The 27,199-nt window shown below is 42.7% G+C and overlaps 1 protein-coding gene across 2 annotated transcripts; it reads left to right on the plus strand.

Annotated features, from left to right (window-relative positions):
• The first annotated feature begins 402 nt into the window (after positions 1 to 402).
• Positions 403 to 27,199, plus strand: Zcchc8 (zinc finger CCHC-type containing 8). Of its 2 annotated transcripts, none has more exons than XM_048447273.3 (14): positions 403 to 712; positions 2,311 to 2,353; positions 5,227 to 5,301; positions 7,098 to 7,203; positions 9,270 to 9,347; positions 13,562 to 13,665; positions 13,784 to 13,849; positions 14,576 to 14,636; positions 15,093 to 15,235; positions 16,014 to 16,156; positions 19,133 to 19,254; positions 20,804 to 20,890; positions 21,215 to 21,332; positions 25,351 to 27,199. In XM_048447273.3, the coding sequence occupies exons 1-14, from the start codon at positions 511 to 513 to the stop codon at positions 26,121 to 26,123; spliced, it is 2,121 nt and encodes a 706-aa protein (XP_048303230.3). In that variant the 5' UTR covers positions 403 to 510; the 3' UTR covers positions 26,124 to 27,199. The 2 variants fall into 2 exon arrangements, with proteins under 2 accessions (XP_048303230.3, XP_048303232.3); XM_048447275.3 differs by having other exon boundaries at positions 19,136 to 19,254.

Here is a 27,199-nt window from a genome sequence, read left to right on the forward strand (position 1 = left end):
CGAGAAATCTAAAACGATATAATGACCTAATTTCACTTACATCCATTTAAAAATGAAACAAGTACAATAAAGTGGCTTGTGTCTACGAGCAAATTTGTCGCCAGTGGCAAAGCTAGAGTTCCTATTTTGTCTTTTTGACGTGGGGTAAACGCACCACAATTTGTCATAAAGCATCTACCGGGCTCTGATTCTTCAGCTTTGGACGCCTAACGGGAAGAATCCGTATTGTTTTAACTCATTCGGAATCGTTTTAAAAAACGATCAATCCCAGTGTGCAATGCAAACCATCTGTTCAGTCGCTTAGAAACCACATATCCCAGAATGCCACGCTCCGGAACCCAGTCGATCGGAGACACGAGGAAAACCGTGGCATTCGGGGAGTTGTAGTCTTCTGGTAGGTCCCGCCTCTAGAGCGGCTTTGGAGGCCTGCGTGTGGAGAAAAGCCTCCAGGGAGAGCTGTGCCGCCCTCCAACCTTCGCCCCTGCCCTCGACTTTTTCCCACAGCTCAAAATGGCCGCTGGTGTGGATTTTGGCGATCTAGAATTATTCGAGGCGTTTGACCCTCAAGAGGAGTCAACCCCGAAGCCAGTTCACACCCGCTTCAAGGACGACAACGAAGAGGAGGACGCCGAAGAGAACGGGGTGGGGGACGCGGAGCTACAGGAGCAGCTTCGGCACAGTGAGGAAACGATCGAGCAACTCCGCGCCGAGAATATCCTTCCGGCTTGTTGGCTCTGTCACCTGGGACTTGGGGTCCCTGTGGTGGCGGGCGCGGGAACGGCGGAAATTCCAAAAGGATCAGCATTCTAAGTCATTTCTCCCTCGACTCGGAGGGCTGGCGGGCGGGCGGTCTCGGTCGGGTTGCACGTAGCTGCAGCGCGGCCTGCGCGCAAACCCTTCCGTGCGAGAATCTTGTGTAGACCACCCTGGCCCCCAGCTCAGAACCTAAACTGTTACGTTGTCAACGGTTCCCGACTTCTCTCCCTCTTTTTGAGGTCACGGTGATTTCTTTCTGGGCTCTAGTGGAGACAGTCGTGGTGTGGTTTGAAGATGCGGGGATCGATGCGGGGAAGGGGTATTTGTGGAGGGGCAAAAGCTTGAGTGGCTTCTATGATGCAGAGTCGGGGCCTTAAAGAATTAGCATACAAAGAGAAATGGTCAATTGGCATGATAGTTTTACTTTTTCGATATCTTCCGCTTTGAGCAAGGTTGCTTTGCAGTGCTCTGGGGAAAACGCGCCAAATTTCCCTTTGACTTTATTAACATGATTACAGAGTTTCCGGATTTGCAGTATGTTAAGTTTCATTCATAAGGTTCTTGAATCAGCATGTACAGATAGTCTTGACCAAGGTAACTCTTTAAAACTGATAATGAATCCTGAGAATAGTTGATATATCAGGTTTTGAAGTTTGAAGTCTGATTATTGTTTTTTTTTATGATGCTATATAACACGAATAATGAAATCTCAGAGATAGATACTGGGTTTCAAACTGAAGATCAGAAAAGCAAAATACCCAAGCCACTAAAGAAGTCTTAACCTCTACCAAGGCTGGGCAACTACAGACTGAGCCTCTATCTCTTCCCGTTTTATATTCCCCTGGGATTAAAGGCGTGTGACTCTAGTATTGAGATTAAAGGTGACACCACCACCTGGATTGGACCTGTTTCCACATTGGTCTTGTGTAGCCCAGGGTGGCTTTGAACTCACAGAGGTCCGTCTGCCTCTGTCTCCCAAATCCTGGGACTAAAGGTGTGTGCCACCACTGCCTAGCCCCTGGTGGCTTAATTTTACCTTCTGGTCTTCAGGCAAACTTTATTTATAATAAATATAGTAATAAAATATTACTATAATACTATTTTCCATGATATTTTATTGTGAGTATTTATAAATACTAGAGAGCTGAGGATTGTACATTTAATATCCATAGATGCAATTCCACATTCTTGTTAACATTTTGCTATATTGCCTTTATTTTATCATTTATCATGCTGCTTTGACAAGGAAAATTTTCGTAATTGGCTGCTCTAGCTTGTTCCAGGAACACAGTTGTCTAACTGATATTAAACTGTTTCTGAACTTCAGGATCATGTTGGAGAATATTTGTTCAAAGGGCAGAAAACTGTATTTAATATTTAGGCCCAGTTGTCCTGTCCTCCAGCAAAGCACGTGCTCAGTATGTCTCCCCCAGAACACTTGCAGGTCCTTCCTTTACATTCTACTGTTTGGATAACAAAAGTGAGAGACATTTGAACGTTATGACCTGTATAATTCTATTTTTCGATGACGGATATTCCTTAACCAGTAATAACATCAAGAACTTAAAAGAAAATTGAACATTCTGACAAGACCCAGGTATGAGATCTTGAAATTATACCTGAGATGCCCATTGCTGTTCATCTCATTAATCACAACATCTTTAAAAAGGTTGTGGGATTTTTGTCATCATCATTTATTTCAGAATACTATGAAGAATTCAATAACGGTTCTTTATTGTTGACTTATGAGTATAAATTCTGGTAAGTGGGTTAAACATTTAAATGGATTTAATGGGTCACTTTGGAATCCAGAAAATTTTGCCTGTGTTTAGAAAAGCAAACTAAGCCCAGCTGTTCATATTCAACACACATTTCTGGGAAGATAAAATAAGTTTACAGATACTTACCTGATAATTTCTTTACAGCATTGTTGTTGTTGTTGTTGTTGGTTAATTTTGTTCTTTGAGCAGGAATCAGTGTTCTGATTTTGAGACAGGGTTTCACCTTATAACCCAAACTAGCCTGGAATTCCCAGTATAGCTTAGACTGGCCTTCAGCTTATTGGACCTTGTTCCTCTACCTTGAAAGTGCTGGAATTACAGATGCAAGCAACCACACTAGCATTATTTACACAATTCAAATATTTTGTAAATACAGACAGTGCAAAGTATACCATTTTGTTTTGTTTTGTTTTGTTGAAACAGTCTGATTGTTCCCTAAGCTGGCTTCAGCTCACAGTGGAAACTGAGGATGACCTTGAACTGTGAGCCTCCTGCCTCCCCTTCCCTGGTGCTGGGATATACCCTATGCTGCTAAGTCTGGGAACACATAATGCTTTAGAGCAGACAGTAATGTGTTCTTGAGAAAGTACAGCATATAGGTATGTATTCAGACATGTGGACATAACAGATATTCCAAATGCTGGTATCTCAGTATGACTTTTAACAAGTCACTAAATTAATTTTTATTTTATTTTTTTGAGTCAAGGAAGTTCTCTTTGTAGCCTTGACTGGCTTGGAACTTACTTTATTTATACAGGCTGGTTTCTGACTCAGCTGCCTCTTCTTCCTGAGTTCTGGATTAAAAACATATGACAGCAGTCTTGGCCTAATGTGCTAATTTATATAGAATGGCTGGTTCTTTCTCTTATTCTCCTTTGTTTCTCCATCTTTTTTTCTTTCTTTCAACAGAGTCTGTGTGACCCAGGCTGCTCTCAAACTCGTAGTTTGGCCTCCTCCTGCCTTAACTTCCCAAGTGCTGGCATTACAGGTAGAGTCAGGTTCGCTTGAAATATTTCCAGGTGTTGGAACTGGGAGGTTACCCTGTGCTTTCTGTTGTTTGTTCGTACGCTGGCTAGGTTGTGACCAGATTTTCAGGTAGGGTCTCATGTAGCCAAAGCTATCCTAGGACTCATGGTGGAGCTCTGATCTTGAACTTTTTATCTTTCTACATCTTGGTATTATAGGCATGATGCTAGGCAAGCGGTCTGTCAGCTGAGGTCACTTGTAGCAGGTCCTCATGCAGAGGTCAGGATTACCTAGAATTCACTCTGGCCCATACTGGCCTCAAACTAGAAGCAGTGCTGCCTACCTTTCCCGAGTTTTGTGAATCTTGAATTGTAGTTGAAGCAATGTGCTTTGGCTTCCAGGAGTCTAGAATAAAATAAAAATTCATTAATGAAATGTTTAGTTTTCCTTTATACTTCCAAACCAAATTCACGTAGAAATGTTTAGAAGTATATTCTTGTAACTTGCCTGCTTATCCTCTTCCACGCTGCCCTGATTTGTAAGGAAACTAACTAGCCTCTCATTAAAGAAACCTTGTTAAAAACTAAAAGATTAACCTATGGCTCTTTGGTGTGTGTATGTGAAACTTTTTTGTGTTGAGATAATTTCTGGGCCAAGTATGGTGGTGCAGGCTGCTAATGATCCCTTGGGAAGCAGAGGCAGTAAGATCCCCGTGAATTCAAACAAAGCCAGACCTGATCTACACCATGGAGACCCTGACTCAAAGAGACAGACAGACAGACTTTCTAGGGCTTGAGGAGATAGCTGGATGATAAGTGTTCATTGTATAATTAGAATCCCTGCACCCTATCTCAGAAAACAGAAGGACACTTTGACTTTCCCTTCTGGCCTCACTCACCATGCACATATGCACTTGCACCCACACAGACACAACACAACACAACACAACAAAAAGCTCAGCGGTTAAGAGCACTGGCTGCTCTTCCAGGGAACCCAGGTTCAATTCTCAGCACCCATATGTCAGCTCACACTCGTCTATAACTCCAGTTCCAGGGGATCCCACATCCTCACACAGACATACATTTGGGCAAAACACCAATGCACATGAAATAAAAATACTAAAGAGAGAGAAAGACAGTGGGTGGTGGTAGCTCACGCCCTTAATCCCAGCAGTCGAGAGGCAAAACCCCCTAGATTTCTTGAGTTCAAGGCCAGCCTAGTCTGTGGGGCGAGTTCCAGGACAGGCCCCAAAGCTACACAGAAAAAAATCTGTCTTGGAAAAAAGAGAGAGAGAGAGAGATGACTTGTTCAAACCACTAAAGATAGTAGGATAGGTGAAAACTTAGGTTTTTCTTGAAAGCTGGAGCACTTGTGCATCTCGTTTTCACCTTATTTGTTTCGCTGGGCTTGGAAGCTAAGGCCCTTTCACATGCTGAGCAAGCTTTCCACCACATGCTGCATCTCCAGCCCTCCTGGTCTTGTTTGCAGGATATTACATGATCTTTAGTACTTAAGAGTTAGAGAAGTTAACTGGGTGTGGTGGTGTACACCTGTGATCCCAGAACTGGGGAGGCTGAAATAGAAGGATCCGAAGCATGAGGCAAGTTCAGACCACTAAGGAGACCTTGTCTCAGCAAAGACTGTAATCACAAAACTCATGTGCTTATAACTGTGATGTATGTACTTCGATGTCTTCTAAGAATATGTTTAACTTCTGTTTTAGTGGCATACTGGTGAGCAATACTAAGATAGATGGACCCTTATTACAAATTCTATTTATGAACAATGCTATTTCAAAGTAAGTAGTTTTTTTCTTTATTACATATGAGTATTTATTACACTTTATTTATCGTGTGTTTTTATGTGTGTGTGGGTATGCATGTGCCATGGTAGAGGTATGTGGTAGTCAAAGGATAACTTGTAGGAGTCAGTTTTTTCCTTCCCTGTGTTGGTCCAGGGGCTTGAACTCAGGTAGTTGGGCTTGACTGCAGGCACCCTTACCTGCTTAGCCATCTTGAGGACCCTCGTCTTTATTATTTTAATTGTGTCAGGGTTAAAGTATGAGAGTCATGGGCATGAATTTGAACCTGGACTCCTACATCCGTGTACTGGCGCAGCTCTCAGTACCTGTCAGGTTTCTCACTAGAAAACAGTATGTACTGATAGTAAACACCTCTCAGGTCCTTAAACAAAATCTGTGAGAGCCCAGGAAGTACCATCTCATAAAAATGCCACCACCACAACTATAATAACAAGGTTAGCTGTCCACACTATACGTGGATAACAGTTTTCCATGTTGGCTGTCTGAAGCCTGCCCACGTGTATAGTTTTGGTCAGTAGCAGAACTTGACTACTGCAGGTGGTCTGGCATGCCTCAGTGCACTCCTGCAGTGGCCTGCCCCTCCTGAGTCACTGCCTATGACCAAGAAGGTACAAGACTAGGGTCATTGTCTGCTTTGGTCCAGGAGTGAAATCAAGGCATTGGGAGCTAGTGGGTGGTGAGTGCAGCAGCAGTATGAAGCACAATACTAGGCTTACCTGGACTTGGGGACTAGATTAGAGAGGTATTAATCTAGTCTAGCGTTTAATGGTCTAACTTCAGTACCATGCAAAATCGTAGGTGCTAGAGTTAGACAAGACAGGAAAGGTCAGCTCTGTCTGAGGCCCTAGCTGCCTTGTTTCAACATAGCAACCTGAGCTAAGGGATCGCTCCGGGATATTTGGTCAGAGTAGACGCCTTTCTTCCTTTCTTTCTCTTTTGGTTTGTTTTGGGTTTTTTTGTTTTGTTTTGTTTTGTTCTTTTGGCTAATGTATTTTGATTGTGCCTTTTCTAGTTTTCATGTGAAATGGGCGTTTTCTTATATGAGCACTGAAAGTCTGGAAGGAGGATATGGGAAGGATTGAGCATGTTGGGTGTTCTTATATTGCAGAAATAGTGAGGAGAAAGGAAGCTTTTCCTTATGTAACTTTTTTAGTGGATTTTGTTTGTTTTCTGGGACAGTGACAACTTCTCTCGTTGTGTCCCTGACTGGCAGCTGCCCTCCCACCTCTGCCTACCTGCCAAATGCTGGGATTATAGGCATACATCACCGTGTTAGGCTTTTCCTTTGGGATTTGAACCATTGACAAGTAGCCTATATTAAAGATTAAGTATATGGAATTTATAAATAAATTCTATTTATTGTCTCAACTGTTTGAGGTTCTGTGCCAGACACCCATAGATGATCAGAAACTGCTAATGCTGCAACAATACGTAGAACTTCTGAGGAGTAGCATTCTTAGTTACGAAGCCCCTAATGTAACATATATGAAAAACAAAAATGAGATCGGGACTTTTTTTTATTTTTCTTTGTATTTTTGAGACAGGGTTTCTCTGTGTAGCTTTGGAGCCTGTCCTGGAACTCGCTCTTGTAGACCAGGCTGGCCTCGAGCTCACAGAGATTCTCCTCCTCTGCCTCCTGAGTGCTGGGATCAAAGGCGTGCACCAACACCGCCCGGCCAAATTGGGACTTCTTTACTACAGAGAACTTCATTCTGTTCATGTTTCACTTTGTCCAGGTTCTAACCACCTGTCTGTCTTACTCTCTCCTACAGACAATACCACCAAGAAATAGAGGAGTTTATATCAAATTTAGTAAAACGATTTGAGGAGCAGCAAAAAAATGAAATGGAAAAAACTTCCTTCAGCCTTTTACCCCAGGTATTTTAAACTTGAGGCTCAATGCTAAGTGGTTTATGCTTTTTGCTGCCAACTGCTGTTACACCAGAAACATCCTTGAATCAAAACTAAAATGGTGAAGATTGTGTGCTGACTTTGTATCCTCTCGTTGTCTTCTCCAGAGTCTGACCAGTGCCGCCACCTGGCTTTCCTTTGAATGTAGTTGTATGACTACTTCTAAAATTGAAGGTGTTCTTTTCATTCCCAACTTGGACAAAATTTGGGCAGAGGGCAGAAAGTTGATTGAGGGACAGGTTTATTTACCTAAGGTTTATAAAAGATGACTTCTTGGGCCAGGGAGGTGGCCTATTGGATCAGAGTGCTGCTGTGCAATTGCGGTAACCTGAGTTTGGACGGCAGTACCCACTTGTGCGCAGCCCAGCCTTTGAAGGGCAGAGACAGACAGTCCCGTGAGCTCACTGGCCAGCCAGCCTGGCCAGATGACAAATTTCCAGTTCAGTTAGAGATTCTATGCCTAGGAGTTGAGGTAGGAGATGTATAACAGGCCAACAGACTTATGAACACAAAACAAAAACTAATAGTTTTGTTTTTTGGTTTTTTTTTATGGGAAATCTGAAGCCAGGTGGTGGTAGCATACGCCTTTAATCCCAACTCTTAGGAGGCAGAGGCAAGCAGATCTCTGTGATTTCAGGGCCAGCCTCGTCTACAAAGTGTGTTCCAGGACAGCTAGGACTACAAAAAAAAAAGAAGAAGAAAAAAATCTGAGGCCATGTATGGTAGTGCACACCTTTGAGTGTTGATTCAGGAGGCATAGGCTAGCACTATGGTCTACATAGTGAGTTCCAGGACAACCAGGACTATATAGAGAGACCCTGTCTCGAAGATAAAGAAGTCTGAGGAATTACAGAGTGTGTATGTATTCAGTAGCATGGTTTGTGGCCTTTTTTTTTCCTTTTTTTTATGATCTTTTTTCTAATAAACATTAAGATAAATAAATAGAATCAGCCAAACATATACAGAAAACTTCTGACTGGGGGGGGGGGGACTTTCAATTAAGCAATGATACTTTTTGTTCTTAGGAACTGGAGAAGGAAGTATTTTAATTATTTGAAAATTTTTGTTGTTTTGAGACAGGGTCTTAACTATGTAGCCGTGGCTGGTCTCAAACTCACAGGTTTACCTGCCTCTGCTTCTTGAATGCTAAGATTTAAGGTGTGTACCACCACACTCAGCTAAAAAAACTTTTTGGTTTCTTGATTCCAGGGTTTCTCTGTGCAACCCTGGCTGTCCTGGAACTAACTCTGGATACCAGGCTGGCCTCAAACTCAGAGATCCACCTGCCTCTACCTCCTGAGTGCTTGGATTAAAAGCATGTGCCACCATGCCCCAAAAATGTTAATTTTGATTCAGTGAACAATTCAGAATTTTGTAATGGTTTGAGGTCTATGAGGCTATCAGTATTGGCTGTTGTTATTTTGTTCATTTTTGGTTTTTTTGTTGTTCCTTTTTTTTCAAGACAGGGTTTCTCAAGTCTGCCTCATCATTTGAAACATTTGACATTTTGTAAATAATTCTGCCTTAGCTTCTAAATTCATTCTAATTATGACAAGGTGTCTTATTTATGGTTTTCTGGGTATTTTGTTTGTTGGTTTTTCTTTGATTTTTCAAAACAGGGTTTCTCTGTGTGTCTTTGGCTGTCCTAGAACTCTGTAGACCAGGCTGGACTCTAATTCACATAGGTCTGCCTGCCTCTGCCTCCCAATTGCTTGATTAAATGAGTGCTCCACTATGCCAGGCTTATTTATGTATATTATTAAAGTGAAAGAAGGGTGTTGAGGTTCCTAAATTTTGAAAATGAAAAGGTATTTCTTTGACTGGAGAGGTGGCTCAGTGGTTCAGAGCTCTGCTTTTCCAGAAGACCTGGGTTCATTTCCCAGCACCCATTTGGCATCTCACAACTGTCTGTAACTTCATTTCCAGGGGATCTGACACCCTCACACAGACATACATGAAAGAAAAACACAGTAACTAATCAAAACAAAGGTGTTCTCTTGTGACTCTTTGTAATGCGTGTTATTTGGTCTTAGCCGTCCAGTGTTATTTTGGAAGAGGACCATAAAGTAGAAGAATCATGTGCCATTAAAAGCAACAAGGAAGCTTTCAGTGTAAGTTTGTATTCTTCAATTTGAATTCTGCACACGTGCAGTTCCTTTGTTTCTCAGTTGGGTGGCTTAATGAGTGATAAGGTGACATAGTCGCATGGCTTCTAAGATCACAGCGTTTTCTCTGTGGTGACCACTGTTGTAGTTGGCGTCCTCTAAGTACCATTTGCTCTTCAGAGGTTGCCGCACTCTATTGTGACGACACAGTATACTTTATTTGCAAGAGTTTGTATTGGTCCTGACCAGCCTCTTCATGTTTATCTTGAAAATTTTGACTAAAAAGTAGAAAGTAGACTTGCAAAGCTTACAGATGAAGCTGAGAGAAGTAACCATTAACTATATGGCATGTTTGAAGTTTTAAAAATGTCAGTAGGTTTAATTAGTAGGTAAAAGCAAAAGCTTAACAGGAAGAGTCTATGTTTAGGCCTTGCAATGCTTCTGCAGAGTTCGTTGGTATCAAGCCATTCTTGTAGCTTGCTCTCAAAGGGTGGCTACTTTATGCTTACAGGATATGCCCCCTGATCATGTGCCCCAATTTTTAAAGACATGGGCTGCTGAGATGATGAAGTGATGAAGAGCTGCAGGTCTCATGAAAAGACTTGAAAATTCAACAGTAGCTGCTATATGTGCTTCATAGCATCCCTGGCAGAGCAGGATTAGTGATGGGATTGAGTACAAGAGGTACATTTCAGCTTGGTGTTAGAGAACGAACAAAGAATGTGGCCGTAGTTGCTCATACTTGTAATCCTAGTACCTAAGAGGCGAGGGCACAAAGGAAAAGGAAAAAAGCTAGGCAGGGCATGTAGTTTAGTGGCAGAGTACTTCATGTGTGAGTCTGCTGGGTGTTGGTATTATTTTTTTAGCCTGGAGAGTTAGCTTAAGGGCTAAGAGCGTGTGCCCCTCTTGTAGAAAAACTGAGTTCAATTCGCAGCACTTAAACTAGGTGCCTCATAACCACATATAACTCCATCTCCAGGGATCCAACACCTCTGGCCCTACCCAGGGACTAGCACTTGTGCCACATACCCATAGACATGCGTGCATGTACATAATTAAAAATAGGATAATTCTTTATAAAATCAGAACTTTGCATCAGACCGGGAAAACAGTCCAGGTTACTTGAGTACAATAAAGATTAGGGATGCTATCAAGAATACTTTATTTATTTTTTTATTTTTTATTTATTTTTGAGGCAGGCTTTCTGTGTAGCCCTGCCTGTCCTGAAACTTATTGTGTGGAACGGGCTGGCTTCAAACTCAGATATACCTGACTCTAACTCCTAGGTGCTGGGATTAAAGGCATGTACCACCACCAACCAACCCTATCAAGAATATTTTTAAGTTTTCTATTTCTTGTTTCTTGTTTATAGTTTAGTTTTTATTTTCAGTTTCTAAATTAAATTTATTCGTGTGCATGCCTGCCTGCATTGCTGTGGTGTGTGTAGAAGTCTGAGGACTATTTTCTGGAGTTGTTATCCTCCCACCCTGTGGGCCCTGACTGTGGAGCTCCAGCTGTCAGGCTGGTGTTCGAGCCGTCTCACCAGCACTAATTGTTTATGAGACAAGGAGTCGCTCTGTGGTCCAGGCTTTCCTCAGACTCACAGCAGTTCTCCTGTCTCTGCCTTTGAAGTGCTGAACTTACAGGGAAGCCACAGTTAGCTTAAAGGAGGATCTCTGAAAGTTCTAGGTAACTTTCATTTTTCTTTCAACTCAAAGGCTCTGGGATTAAAATAATGTTTGTCTAGAATGAGCTTATAGTTATCGCTTTAGTTATTCAGACAATACTGGTGTTTACTGTTGCTGTTCTGTGCCAGAAGCAGAGAGGTTTCAGAGATAGCAATGAAAAGAAAGGGTTGAGGCCAGCTCTGGTTTAATGAGCAGTTGAGTAGGAAAAGGTTAAATTCCTAAGAAAAGTCAGGTTGGGGTGTAGGCTAGTAGTTATGTGCTTGCCTAGCATGTTAGGCCCTGGGTTCAATGCCCTAGTAGTTAGTACATAGGGGTGTGTGTGCGTGAGAGAGAGAGAGAGAGAGAGGCATTGATGGATGGATGGATGGACAGACAGACTTACAGAGGACAGTCTAAGTAGCTTAGTGAAATTCTACCTCATGATAAGTAAAGAAATGGCTGGGGCTGCAGTTCGGTGATGGAGTACTTAACTTTCTAGCATGTAAAAGGCTTCAGTTCCATTGGGCGATGGCAGGGAGAGGAGAGGTACAATACCCAGGGTGGGTGGTTTATATTGTGAGTTGCTGGTGACTGCCTGTGTGAGCCAAGGTCTGGATGAATTGAAGGAAAATGCAAGACTGTATTTTGTGTGAAGAGGGCTCAATAAATAGGAAAGGGAAGTAGATACCAGCAGCCAGTATTCAAATTGCTTTCTGTGCAGCCAGTACTGGTAAATCACATGGGAGCTGATTACGGGCGATACTTGTGGTGGTAATACCTTGCCAGCTTATTAAAAAGGAAACACATGGAAAGCTAAGAGATTTTGTCAGTAGTCAGGTGACAGAGCCAAATGATCTACAGCCTTATATTGCTTTATAGGCTATAATAAAACCTTCAGAGTGTAGTCTAAGAGACCATGTAAGGATACCAAGTGACATGCTATGTCTTAACTGAAAGAACTATATTCTTTGTGGAACGTAGCTTGCATAGGGTCTGCAGTGAGAAAACTGCTGTTAACCTCACACAAGAGAAAGCACAACTGAGACCAGCATGGTAGTTATGGTGATACATGTCTGAAACCTGGATATACTTGGCAGTAGAACCAGTCAAATGTGTTCATGAGTTAGCTGTAGAATAAGAGCGCTCCTGAGAGAATAGTCAGAACTTAGGCTTGACCTAGGAAAGTGGAAAGTGTGGGGAGGAGCAGGTTTGGAGAGGCTGGGAATTGGTTGGCTCTTTTGTTTTGTTTTTAATTTACTTACTTTGGGTTTTCTGTTGTTGTTTTTAAGACAGTCTTGCTGTGTATCTCTAGCTGGCCTCGAACTGTGGTCCTCCTGTCTCAGCCTCCCAAGTGCTGGGATTGCAGGCAGTTGTCACCCTACCTGGCTTCCTGTGCCATTTTAAATAGGTGAGTTGGAGATACCTTACATGTCCAGACAGAGGTGCCATAGTGGCATTTGAATAGCCAAAACTGGAGCTAAGGGATCACAGCTTACTTTGAACAGGGAGTGGGGTGGTCATCAACATAGAAATTATTTCTCATGCCCTAGACCTGGGTGAATCGCCTAGGAAGTAAAAATGGAAAAGATGTTTAAGGACGTCTGGGAAGATGAGAGGTACGGGGGGTGGAGGAGTTGGGATTTCATCTGTAAGAAGAACTGAAGTGGCATCCTGAAGGCCTTCCAGAGTTGGAAAGTGTTTGTAGAAAGAAGGAAGTGCTGTGCCAGCACTTGCTAATGGGTTGAGAGATGAGGATTGACAGTTCCCTAAAGGACTGAAGCGCAGAGACGTCCTTGGCTCCATCATCCAGCTAGTGTGGCAGAAGTGCAGCATTGCCGGAGGTGGTGGAGAGAGACTGGCAGGGGGGACGTGTTCTAAATAAACCCCTGAAGACAACGTGCAACCCTTAATAAATCCTGGCTTGAGGGCAAGAAAACTGTAAAAAGCATTCTGGAGGTAGGGAAGCTTGCGTGTAGAGTTGATGTAGGAGGTACTAGGGAGTTGATATTGGTTTGCAGGAAAATGTTCTTAGTTCATACTGAGCATTTAAGGGTTAGTGATACTCTCTATAACTGACTTAAATGGTTAAGTAAAGAGTATGTGTGTGTATGTGTACATATGAAAAGAGTCATGCACAGAAAATTTTAGATGATTATTTATTCAGTCTGTGAACAGGGTGCATGAATATTCTTTGTACTGTGTTTTCAACTGATCTGTTAGAAATGGCTGCAAAAAGTCAGTAGGAAACAAAGTAAATGGGAACCAGGGAACTGGAAATAATAAATGTAGCCTGTGAGGGTCTTGTTGCAGACACATAAGTACTGGAGGGACCAGTGAGAGTCAGGTTTAGTTGAGACAGAATGGTCTATAGTACTAACAGTACCCGTGAAAGCTCACCGGGGTCCAACTCCCGTCTAGAACTTTATTTCTCATAGCTTCATCCAAGTCAAACGGGTAATGGGTAATCATAGACTTACATTATCATAGACTTACATTACTTAATGTCTTTTTTTTCTGCTTAAATAGCAATATTTTTTGACTTGTTTTCTGCAGGTTGTAGGAAGTGTCCTGTATTTTACTAATTTTTGCCTTGATAAATTGGGGCAACCGCTACTAAATGAAAACCCTCAGCTTACGGAAGGATGGGAAATACCCAAGTATCCTACATAGTGAATGAAGATCTTTTATGCATCTTGCCACTAAGTTCACCTTTAAAAAAAAGCTTACCAAATTTTGCAGACTATGATAACTATTCCTTAATAAAATTCACTAAAGGTACCAGCAAGTCTTCAGCCACATTGTTTCTCTAGAAGGGCAAGAAATGCAAGTAAAGGCAAAAAGGTTTGTGTGGGGCGTTGTCTTGTTTTACTCTTTGTTTTCCAATATCAGAACCATAAACTTTTTCAACTCCTTAAAGTTTATATTCATAATTGCTAGTTTGATATAAATTACGCATTGAGCTAGAATTCTGATATCAGGAGATACATATTAAATGTTTAAATTGACCATTCATTTCTTGGAATGCAGGCCCAGTGCTTGGGAGGGTGGAAAGAAGTTATTACTGGTGTCAATGTGGTTACGGTCTTAGAACCATCCGCCTCCTTCCCATGCTCTGTTTGCTTTGGTTCTGTGTCATTAACCACTGAAAAAAGTTGATGTAGCATCCCAATCTGGAGCAGGCTGGTTTGGGTTAAAACGGCTACAAAGTGCTGTTTAGTAACTGAATAGAGGATACATTGCTGTGGGGCTGGAGAGATGGCTCAGAGGTTAGGAGCACTGCCTGCTCTTCCTGAGTTCAATTCCCAGCAACCACATGGTGGCTCACAACCATCTGTAATTAGGTCTGGTGCCCTCTTCTGGCCTGCAGGCACACACACAGACAGAATATTGTATACATAATAAATAAAAGATACGTTACTGTGCTCAATAATTGCAGATACAGTGCGCTCGCCTTCTGCTGTCTCTGACACTCTGCTGGCCTTAGAATGCATTCATTTGCTTTTCTGTTGTCATTTACATTATGAAAATCTTTGGATTTCTGTTCTGTTTTGTGTTCTGATCTAATAGGCCGAGGCCTCATTGTTTCAATTGTGGTTCTGAAGAGCATCAGATGAAGGAGTGCCCAATGGTAAATCTCCCTCTCCCATAAGCAGAGTCCTTAAACAAGAGCTGGTGGGTGTTATGTGCATGTGTGGCCCTGGGGAATGTGCATGAACTTCCTGTGCTACACTCATTTGACTTTAATCATTTCAAATTCATGTTTATACTTAAGACATTGAATTTTTTAAAGAAAATAGTGATACTCTATTTGAGGTAAATGATGTATGAGTTAATTTTCAAACAGTTTATTTTAAAAAGTTAATTTTGGGTTCTGATAACATTAAAATAATAAATAGTTAAAGTGACTGTTCTTGCTTGATTTTCAAAATTGTCTGCCAGATTTTCAAAAATGTCTGTCTGCTTTTATGCATATAGTCTACATTAAAACTAGAGCAATCTGTGCTTTACATTTTAAAAAGTGAATATTTGCAGTAAATTTCTGAATCACTTGATATCATTCTTTTCAAACGTTACTATGATTTAGCCTCGGAATGCTGCTCGAATAAGTGAAAAGAGAAAGGAGTATATGGATGCCTGTGGTGAGGCAAACAGTCAGAGTTTTCAGCAGCGGTACCATGCAGAAGAAGTAGAAGAAAGATTTGGACGATTCAAGCCAGGAGTTATTAGGTACCACTGCTGTTTTACCATGGAGTGTCTTTTTTTTTTCTTCTTCTTAGTATTTAGAACATTTTATGTGTCTTCTGAGGACTACAAGAATGTAAGTGTATACCAAGTGGTGGTGCATGTCCTTAATCCCAGCACTGGGGAGGTAGAGGCAGGTGGATATCTTGAGTTTGAAGCCAGCCTGGTCTACAAGAGCTAGTTCCAGGACAGTCGGGGCTACACAGAGAAACCCTGTCTTGAAAAACGAAAAAACAAAAAAGAATATAAGCATGCGGTAACATGTCTGTACAGAATGCAACCATTCATTCAAACTCACTGTGCTTAATATGTCTTCATGCTCTGAAATATGGGACAGAAATGTTTTAACTAGGCATGGTTGCTTACACCTGTGATCCCGCATGTGACTGAAGCAGGACAATCCCCATAAGTTCTAAGTGAGCCTGGGCTACAGAGTAAGAGCTCTATCTTAAGAAAAATATGGATCTAAAGAGAAGGCTTAAACTTAAGAGCACTGACTGTTCTTCCAGTAGACCCAGGTTCGATTCCTAGCACTCACAGGATGGCTCAGAACCATATCTGTAACCCAGTTCCCAGGGATCTGATGGATTCTGCCCTCCATGGGCGTCATGTGCACACATGTTGCACTGGCATACATACAGTCGCAAACCCTCACACACATAAAAAAATAATGATGATGATACTTTTTAAAAAAGAAAAATGCCAATAGTGTTTTTATTCAAGTATGGATTCATCATCTTTCCTCCCCTTTCTTTTTACTTAGTGAGGAACTTCAGGATGCACTGGGTGTGTCGGACAAGAGTCTTCCCCCTTTCATCTACCGGATGCGCCAGCTGGGCTACCCTCCAGGCTGGCTCAAGGAGGCTGAACTGGAGAATTCAGGGCTTGCACTTTATGATGGAAATGGTACAGTATATTAGCATCGAGAAGTCAGTTTATGAGTCCCTCTCATCCCCCTTTTTTAATTACAACTATTAGCTAGGCCTTTAAGAGAGCATTTGGGGGGCTGGAGAGATGGCTCAGTGGTTAAGAGTACTGACTGCTCTTGCAGAGGACCCGGGTTCAATTCCCAGCACCCACATGGCAGCTCACAACTGTCTGAAGATCCAGTTTCAGGGGATCTGGCACCTTCACACCAATGCACATAAAATAAAGTTAAATAAGCCATAAAAAATATTTTTAAAAAAAAAAAAAGAGAGCATTTGGAAGGAAGAGGCAGTGAGTTTGAAGCCAGCTTGGTCTACTTCGCACAACCCTGTCTAAAAAGAATCACAGGAAAATGATAGGAGTGCCAGGCCTGTTTAATGTGTGCTGAGGTAGCTAAAACTGTCATCGTGACATTTTCTGTTTTACAAGGAAGGAACTGAAGTGAGCATACAGAATTATCAGGCGGTTTGGCTAGATGTGATGGGGCACATTTGTTATCCCAGCACTTAGACAGAAGCAGGAGGATTGAGAGTTTGAGGCCATTCTGCCTGAGCTGCTTAGCAAGACCCTGTCTTTTAGAGAGAGAGAGAGAAAGAGAGATTAGACATGGTGGCACAGGCCCTTAATCCCAGGTTTCAGGTCTCTGAATTTGAGACCAGCGTGATCTACAAAGTGAGTTCCAGGACAGCCAGAACTGTTACACAGAGAAACCCTGTCTCAAAAAAAAAACAAAAAAAAAAAAAGGTGGGGGGAGGGGGAAGGAATAACATGATAACATGAAAGAAAAAGTATCAAGTAGGGGGAGCTAGGGACATGGCTCAGGGGGAAAGGGTGCTTGCTATACAAACTTGGCATCCAGGAAGGAAAGAACTGCCTCTGTAGTGTTGTCCTTTGACCTCCAAATGCTTGTTATGGTACATCTGCACACTCATGTCATGCACACACAACAACAATAACTTCCCTTTAGTTAAAAAGAAGTATCAGGGCTGGGCAGTGGTGGTGCACGCCTTTAATTCCAGCACTTGGGAAGCAGAAGCAGGTGAATCTCTGTGAGTTTGAGGCCAGCCTGGTCTACATAGCAAGTTCCAGGAAGTTCTTCAAAGCTACAGAGAAACCCTGTCTCAAAAAAAAAAAATGTATCAGACCACAGGCCAGACAGTAATGTCTATGAGTTTGAGGCCAGCCTATTCTACACAGAGGAAACCCTGTCATGAAAAAGAAGGAATATCAGAACATTATTTTGGTTTGGTCTGTGTTCACTGAAGCCAGAGTGGAAAGCCTACAGATAGTCTTGGAGTTTTAGCCTTCTTAGCATTGGTAATGCACACTTCCACAGTGGTGTGGGAGGAGAGACAAAGGGGATTGACTGGGTGTAGCTCCTTGGCAGTACAAGTAACGTGAGAGGGCTTGAGAGTTGGCTCAGAGGTTAAGAACACTGACTGCTCTTCCAGAGGTCCTGAGTTCAATTCCCAGCAACCACATGGTGGCTCACAACCATCTATAATGAGATCTGGTGCCCTTTTCTGGCCTGCAGACACTCTATACTTAATAAATAAATCTTTTTTTAAAAAAGAAAAAGAAAGAAAGAAATACAATGAGAGACCCATGAATTACAATTAATAAAAACTCAGAGGCAGAAATTGGGATTCAACTTGATGGTCAGAAAAGCAAAACAACCAGCCACCGACTCTTACCTCTACCTCAGTCCGAAATGGTGATCCTTCCTCCAGGAATCTCAGAATGAGACTGAGAGCTGTCTCTCATTTTATAATCCTCTTTAGTTCTGGGATTAAGGGTATGCACCAACCACTACCACCTGATTTCGATAGCAAACTAGTGTGACTACTGGGATAAAAAGTGTGTGTCATCACTGCCTGGTCTGTTGGGGTATTTTTGGTTGTTGTTGCTTTGTTTTGTTTTTGTTTTTTGAGACAGGGTTTCTCTTTGTAACTTTGGAGCTTGTCCTGGAACTCACTTGGTAAACCAGGCTGGCCTCGAACTCTCAGAGACCTGACTGCTTCTGTTTCTCAAATGCTGGGATTAAAAGCTAAAGGCGTGTGCCCCACTGCCTGACAGAAACAGGATCTGTTGTTTGTTTGTTTTGTTTTTTGGGTTTTCAAAACAGGGTTTCTCTGCATGGCCCTGGCTGTCCTGGAACTTGCTCCATTGATTGGGCTGGCCTCCAATTCAGCTGTTTCTGCTTTTTAAGTGCTGGTATTAAAAGTGTGTGCCAGCACTGCCTGGCTAAATCTTTTTTGTTTTTTGAGACAGAATCCCAGATATTTTTGAGAATATCCCAGGCTGGCCTGGAACTTGTGAGTGAACGCTGACCTTGAATCCTGCCTTCACCTCTTAATCGTTGGATCACAGGCTGTCATGCTTAGAGCCTATTTAAAAGTTGAAATGGTTCAGAAAAATGATAGCAATTAATATAGTGATATATTATTTGTTTTTTAATAAATAAAACTTGCCTGAAGATCAGAGGGCTAAGCAGCCATGCAGGCCAGGGAGTAGTGGCACATACCTTTAATCCCAGAAACGGGGATCTCTGAGTTCAGGGCCACCCTGGGCTACACAAGATTGAATCTTTTAAAAGGAGAAACAGATCCCAGTGCTAGGGAGGTGGAGACAGGAGTGATGTGACTGGACAGAGAGAGGAATATAAAGGGGAAAAGACTGGAACTCAATGGTCTGAAGTTGGTGGAGAGCATTGTAGGATCTCACCTTTGTTTGTGTGAACCTTGGTAGAAGTAAGATCTCTTTAGTGTCTTGGCTGCTTTGCTTTTCTGATCTTCAGCTTGATCCCCAATATCTGTCTCTGGGTTTTTATTATTTGTACTACAACCCTAGGCCAATTCTGAATTCTAATACAGTATCTCAGCACTTTCTTTGTGTGATTTGATGTGGAGGAGACATGTTTTTGTCTAGATTTTTAATATTTTCTCTGGTCTCTAGTAGATGATGCTGATGGAGAAACAGAAACTGGAGAAATACAGAATAAAAATGTCACTTATGATCTCTCAAAATTGGTAAACTATCCTGGTTTTAATATATCTACTCCCAGAGGTATTCCAGATGTAAGTATACATTTAACAATTTTTCCTCTAAACTGTGATGATTATATTAAAGATTTTCAAAATACTAAAGTATGTAGCAGTTTGTTACTTAAGCAAGTGAATTCGTAGTTGGGCACGTGTAATCTTGGCACATAAGAAGTGGGGGCAAAGTGAAGTGAGTTTTTACTGACATGTTTTAACATTTCATTTGTTAGACAGATCTCATGTTTTAGGCTGGCCTCGATGGTCCTGCCTTCACTCCCAGATTCTAGGATTGTAGGTGTGCATGCATCCAGCTCTGATGTAGGTGCTGCAGCCAAACTCAGATTATCAGACTGCAACTCTTTTTTTTTAAATATTTGTTTATTTGTTAATTTATTGTGTATACAATATTATTTCTGCATGTATGCCTGAAGGCCAGAAGAGGGCACCAGACCTCATTACAGATGGTTGTGAGCCACCATGTGGTTGCTGGGAATTGAACTCAGGACCTTCTGAAGAGCAGGCAATGCTCTTAACCACTGAGCCATCTCTCCAGCCCCCCAGACTGCAACTCTTTATGCACTAAATCTCCCAGATCCTATACGGAGCTTTAACTTCCATTTTTCAGTACTAGAAATTGAACTCAGAACCTCTTATGTGCTAGTACCACACTGTCAACTGAGCTACATCCCAGTCTTAGTCTCTCTTGTTAATTAGAATATTAAGTGCAAAACTGTATTATCAGAGTTGTGGGTATTTTCTGGCACTATTTCCTAAGTGAAGGAGCAGAAGTCAATTGTTAGGCTCTATAATCTTAACTCTGGCGCAAGCTCGACTGGAGTGTGAACCTCAGAAGAGGACTTCTGCAGTGTGGTGTGTGGTGGCGACTGTAACCTGACTTTGACAGGTAGGGGAGTGAATCTGTGAGACAGGGTTTCTCTGTGTAGCCCTGACAGTCCTGGGATTCACTCTGTAGACCAGGCTTGCCTTGAACTCAGATCCTCCTGGCTATGCCTCCTAAGTGCTGGGATTAAAGGTGTGTGCCACCACCATCACCACCACCTAGCTTGTTTCGGGTGTTTTATGATGCAATGATGTTCCTTTTGTGTCCTCTATGCCCTGGGATCCAAGAGTCTGCCATTTAGTCTAGTTTTACAGTTTTTATTATTATTTTCTTGTTTGCATATGAAGTAATGGGATTTTTCTGTGACATTTGTTTTGTTGTTGTTGTTGTTTTTGTTTTGTTTTGTTTTGAGACAGGGTTTCTCTGTGTAGCTTTAGAGTCTGTCCTGGAACTCACTCTGTAGACCAGGCTGGCCTCAAACTCAGAGATCCACCTGCCTTTGCTTCCTGAGTGCTGGGATTAAAGGCGTGTGCTACTCATTGTGACATTTTTTTTGTTTTAGGACTTATGGGAGGGGTTTTGTTGAGATGGGGTCTCACTGTAACCCAAAAAACTTTCAAGTCACTGTGTGTCCCAATCTTGCCTGGGATTTGCAGTGACCCTTAGTAACCTCTTTAGTGCTAGGAGCAAAATCTTAAAAAGTTGATGTTTTCCAAATCCATTCATTCCATTTTTCCACATTAGGAATGGAGAATATTCGGTTCCATACCAATGCAGGCATGTCAACAGAAGGATGTGTTCGCCAGTTACCTTACTTCTAACATCCAGTCGGTAAATAGATTTGTGTGTGCCCGTGTATGATGCTGAGAATTGAACCTAGGATCTCAGGTGTGCTGGGCAAGCGCGCTACCACTGAACTACATTCCTAGCCTCAATACATAGGTTTTAAGGGTATAGTTGGTAAATGTTTGTAGCCTTGAGATTTTATGGCGGTATCTTAACTATTCTTTTGGATTATATTGTAAACACTGACAGCTGATTAATCAAGAGGCTGCTGAATAGGAGCTCATTCAACAATTGCTTGGGTCCAGACTGGTTAAAGTATGGGTTCGAGGTTCTCTGTGTAACTTGTGTTCCTATTGATTACTCCATTAGCCGAGCATGAAGTCTGGCAGCAAGCGATCTTCCTCTCAGTCCAGCCCTAATAGTCCAAAGAAGCAGAGGAAGGAAGGCAGCTCAGCAGCCTCCCCCGCTGACATGGAACTTGACTCAGGTATGTTTTATCAGAGCGTTGCCTTTGTTGCTGGTCAAACCTGAATTGGAAGCCATGCTTGGTGTGAGAAGCAGAGGGACCAGCTATCCAAGTCCCTGAATTTGGCAGTCAGGCACCCATGGTGCCACAGCTCATCGGGCCCTCTCTTAGGGCATCACTCTGGAACAAACAGCAAAGGGGCATGTATGCACGTCTCTGGCAGCTCCAGCCTCAAGAAGAGTTGAGCCATTGGGCTGTGCCTTTGTAGGCGTATTGTTCCTCAGCGTTATCTTCCAGGGGCCATGTACTCGTTAGAACTCAAAACTGAGCATATCCTTGCCTCTGAAACACTCCCTTGGCCTTTTGTTCCTCCATGTCTTCCCATGGACCTGTGCTTGCCCAGGATCATGGTGGTCCTGACAGGGAGAGCTAGTGTCTGTGTTAGGAGCCCCTCTGACCCAGCCCAGCCACTGCTCATTTGTGTTTGCCTGATTCGTGGTTCATTAGATAGACTCCAGGGCTGTTCTGGACCCCAGACTAAAAATTCTTGTCCTGTTCCAAAGTAGGCCTGGCTAGTTCTGTCTGTCCTACATAGCAAGGCAGGTGTTCTGAAATGAGGTAAAATGGCAACATTATGAAAAAAGCATAAAACAGTACTGGGGCAGTGGTAGGGCTGGTGGATTGCATGCTTAGCATGTGGGAGGCCCTGGGTTGAAATACCAGCATTGAAGAGGCACAAATAGTGTACTTTATTCCAGACTTGAATGGAAACACTCCCCATTTTCAAGTTCCCAGGGAGATTTTAAAAGATTATAAACTAAATTCTCTTAAAGTTGAAGGGAAATGAAGTCCAAAATTAATTACTTTACAAAAATGATTGTGGGTTCAAGTCTAACCTGGGCTGTATTGCAGGATCCTGTCCCCAAAGATAAACCAGTTAAGCTGCCAAATCATTTTATATTGTATCATCTGCTAAAGACCCATGAAAATTTGAAACAAGCTGGATGTGGTGGTAGATTCCTATAATCCGAGCACTTAAGAGACAAGAGGTCCTCACAAGGTCTCCATAGCAAGTTCTAGGCCAGCCAGGGCTATAGAATGGGATCCTTCTTTTCTTCCTTCCTTCCTTCCTTCCTTCCTTCCTTCCTTCTTTCCTTCCTTCCTTCCTTCCTTCCTTTTTATGGTTTTTCTTTTTATGGTTTTTCGGGATAGGGTTTCTCACTGTATCCTTGGTTGTCCTGGAGATCGCTCTATAGATCAGGCTGACCTTGAACTCACTCAGAGATCCACCTGTCTCTGCCTTTTTCTTTCTTTCTTTCTTCCTTCCTTTCTTTCTTTCTTTTTTTTAAAATGGAGAGGCAGTGTTAAAAGGAGGGTGCTCAGTGAGTAAAAGCTCTTGCTGCCAAGCCTAATGACCTGAGTTTGTTCCCCGGGATCCACATGATGGATGGAAAGAACCTATCTTTCTCCTGCCTTGCTATTGGCTATTCATTTTGGTTTTCGAGACAGGGTTTCTCTGTAGCTTTGGAGCCTTTCCAGGAACTAGCTCTTGTAGACCAGGCTGGCCTCAAACTCACTGAGCTCCACCTGCCTCTGACTCCCCCTCCCAGTGCTGAGATAAAGTTGTGCACAACCACTGCCCAGCTTTTGGAGAGAGGGCTGGTTTTGGTTGAGTTTCTTTTTTCTTTTTTGAAGACAAGGTTTCACTTTGTAGCTTTGGAGCCTATCCGGGAACTAGCTTCCCAAGCACTAGGATTAAAGGCACACACTCCCTGGCTGTTTGCCAGATCTCATTATAGGTGGTTGTGAGCTGTCTCTCCAAACAAATGAAAGACTGAATATGTGGTTCAGTGAGTCCATTTGACTAGGATACATGAAGTCTTGGGTTTGATTCTCTAGAACCTCATAAAACTAAGTGTGGTGCACATGCCTTAACTCCTGCATTCCAGATGTGGAGGCAAAGGGATCTCAAGTTACAGGCCAGTCTAGCTACATAAAATATTCTATCAATCAGGCAGTGGTGGCTCACACCTTTAATCCCAGCACTCAGGAAGCAGAGATAGACAGATCTCTGTGAGTTTGAGGCCAGCCTGGTGTACAGAGCGAGTTCTAGGACAGCTAGGACTGTTAAACAGAGAAACTCTGTCTCAAAAAAACAAAAACAGGGGGCTGGAGAGATGGCTCAGTGGTTAAGAGCATTGCCTGCTCTTCCAAAGGTCCTGAGTTCAATTCCCAGCAACCACATGGTAGCTCACAACCATCTGTAATGAGACCTGGTGCCCTCTTTAGGCATGCATGTAGACAGAATACTGTATACATAATAAATAAATAAATGTTTAAAAAAAAACAGAAACAAAAATTATGTGTGTGTGTGTGTGTGTGTGTGTGTGTGTATAATCAAAAAATAGTAAATTTTTAGACAAACATGGCAGCGTGCCTTTTATCCCAGCAGGAGAATCTCTGTGTTCAAGGTTAGCTTGGTCTACAGCAAATTCCAGTCCAGCCAGGGCTATATAGTAAGACTCTGTCTCCAAAAAATAAAAATCAAAATTAAAAAATAATAATACAGGCTGGAGAGATGACTCAGCAGTTAGAAGCACCAAGTACTCTTCCAGAGGACCTGTGTTCAAATGTCAGCACCCACATGGCAACTAATAACTGTCTATAACTCCAAGATCTGATACCTTCACACATACTTGCAGGCAAAACACTAATGCACATAAAGTAAAAATAAATTATTAAAAGTTGTCCTCGTCACCACTTAGGGATTACAGACTATCACTGTATTTTGAAAGCATAGCATATACTGAATGGTACATAGAGGGCAACAGTGTAACAGACCCGATTACAGACCATAGAGTTAGCAACTTAGAATTGATCTTAAGGAGTGGATTCTAGGGCTTAGCAGGGAATCAGGACAATCATTTGAGGCCGTAGGAGATGCACACACACAAGCATGAACTCTAGCACACTAGCCTAGCAGCAGAGAGGGAGCTGGACAGCAGAGGTAACCAAGGAAAAGCAAACAAGCCTCTTGCTACTGCCACACATGCTGCGCAAGTGCGCTTTCTGTTTTTTAAACGTTTTGAAATGGAGCCACAGTAAGTTGTCCAGGCTGAACTTGAACATAACAGTCCTCCTGCCTAAGTGTCCTCAGTAGCTGGATTAGAGGCCTGCACCTTTATCAGGCCAGGCTATGAGAAATTCTTGGCCATAAGGAGATTTCTAAGAATGGCATCCAAGGCTTTCATTGAAATGGAAGGTTCATAAGATCAAGTGGGTGTTTTAGAAATAGGTGTCCAGCTAACTTGGAGGATAAATGTAAGAAGAATGTATCCGGAGGTGAGTGTGGCTCACTGTTCCTGACACATGTCGGTGGACCGTGGATCTGGAATAAGGTGGTGACCGTTGTGATAGAGGAAAGGGTGGACTTGAGGGAGCCCAGTGTCTGGGACTAAGGCAGAAAAGAAGACTCTGCAGCTAACAGCAGAAACTTCCTCTTCTCTTCTGCAGTCTTCCCTACTCATTGATGGGAACACCTCCTGTCTCCTCATGTCACATTCCTTAGAACCAAGATTCAGAGCATTCTCCCTGATGGGGCTTCCTCAGGACTTCAGACATTCCACTGTTTTCCCCTTTTCCTTTTTTTTTTAATTAATTTATTTATTTATTATGTATACAATATTCTTGTCTGTGTGTCTGCCTGCAAGCCAGAAGAGGGCATCAGATCTCATTTCAGATGGTTGTGAGCCACCATGTGGTTGGTTGCTGGGAATTGAACTCAGGACCTTTGGAAGAGCAGGCAATGCTCTTAACCACTGAGCCATCTCTCCAGCCCCCCCTTTCCTGGTTTTTAAGACTGTAATCCAGGCTGGCTACCCGAGTGCTTGCATTAGTGGCATGGGCCACCACGTCTAACCCTTTTCTGCCTTCTCAAAGACAGTTATTTTGGTTCATTCTATCTCTAGGTACCCCAAGTTCAAATAATAAGTTTGTATGAAATGCTATGACTCCTTCTAAAGCATCTTTGTCTTTTCAGATGCGGAGGTTCCACCTGGTTCTCAGAGCAGCAAAGCCTTTCAGTTTCAACCACCATTGCCTCCTGGCACACCTCCTCCGCTGCCACAGGGAACACCTCCACCCCTCTTTACTCCTCCGCTCCCGAAGGGCACCCCACCACTGACGCCCAGTGACTCACCCCAGACCCGACCCACAGCAGCCATGGATGAAGACACCCTGACACTGGAGGAGCTTGAGGAGCAGCAGAGGCAGATCTGGGCAGCTCTGCAGCAGGCCGAGGGCGGCAACAGCGACTCTGATGTTCCTGTGGACACACCTTTAACTGGGAATTCAGTTGCCTCCTCCCCTTGTCCAAATGAGTTTGACCTCTCTGTTCCAGAAGGAAAGGCCGTGGAAAAACCAGTGCTGACTGACCCCCAGGGACCAACCATTTCTGCAGAAACAACTGGACCTGAACCTCCCTCCAGCCCAGCTGCAGGGGCAGCCGTGCTCTGTCAGAAAGAAGAGGGAGAAGATACAGAGGGGGACCCTGAAGATGCTCTTGACAATGGCAGTGTGTCGAACTGTGACGTGAGGAATGGAGGCAGCCAGAAGCTCCTTCATCTGGGCACCCGCCCCTCGACAGCTTCAAAAACCCACAGCCTGGTACCTGACATGAGCAAGTTTGCCACTGGAATAACACCCTTCGAATTTGAGAACATGGCTGAGTCCACTGGAATGTACCTCAGGATAAGAAGCCTGTTAAAGAATTCACCCCGAAATCAACAGAAAAACAAAAAGGCTTCTGAGTGAGCGCTTGCCGCAGTGTCCCTGCTGCAGGACAGTCTGCAGCTCTGTTCTCGTGGACTGAGATGGCAAGTGCGGTCACTTCCCGTGTGCCCTTCCCACCTTTCAGAATCTGCCCATGGTTTTATTGTGATCTCAGCTCTAGCCTGTTTCACAGAATGAAAGACTAGACGTGAGTTTGCTGTTTTACTCTCTCTGACAACAGCCGAGGGTGTGTTCATGAGCTGCTTCAAAGGTGGTTGGTTCGGGAGTATCTGTCCAGAGTGAAGGTTTTTTGTTTTTTTATTTTTAATGTCTTTTGTAAATGTTTTCCCTTTCTACATTTTGCTATTATCCTGTATATAGAAACTTAATATATCACTTTTTAAAAGAAATTCTAACAACTTTAAATTCACATTTCAATTCCAACAACCAAATGAGAACAATCAGGGATGAGCAGCTTTGTCCTGCTTGGGGTATTTTTGTAAGATTTTCATGCATGAATTTTAATAACACTTTTACTTTTTGTAATTTAATTATTTGAATCCAGTAAAGGTGTGCTCACCTTTGTGTACAGAGGTTTAATAAATTAGTTTTCTTACACATGAACCAAGACTTTGGGAGATGTGACTCACAGTTAAATTGTTCTTTTAAACTTAGATGAAAATTATGTGGTTGCAAAGAAACTGCATGTTTGGCTGCTATAAGTGGACCCCAGCCTTACATATAATAATATAGAAACAAAATTGTTTAATTATTTTGGAATGGAGGTCAGTTAGCCTTTATACAAGATAATATTGTGCATTCAAGCCGTAAGGTAATAGACAGACACAAACTGAGTGTGACGGTCTATTAGGCAAGCAGGAGCCAGATCTGGTTCTGTCGGTGCTGTTGGTCAAGCTCGGGAACATTTGGAGATCCTGAACTCCTGTAGTGTTGTTACTCTGCTCCCAGGCCAACAGAGGGCGAAAGGGAATCATTCTGGACTCAGTGTTCATCTCTGACTTGCATCGTCCAGTTCACTGATTTGTAAGCAGTAAAGGAAGGGTGCTCACAAAAAAGGGTGAATGAGGCCATGCTGGAATAAATGTTGAGTGCTTTGA

The sequence above is a fragment of the Myodes glareolus genome, chromosome 2 (genome assembly GCF_982192425.1).
Source record: "Myodes glareolus chromosome 2, mMyoGla1.1, whole genome shotgun sequence".
Lineage (NCBI taxonomy): Eukaryota > Metazoa > Chordata > Mammalia > Rodentia > Cricetidae > Myodes > Myodes glareolus.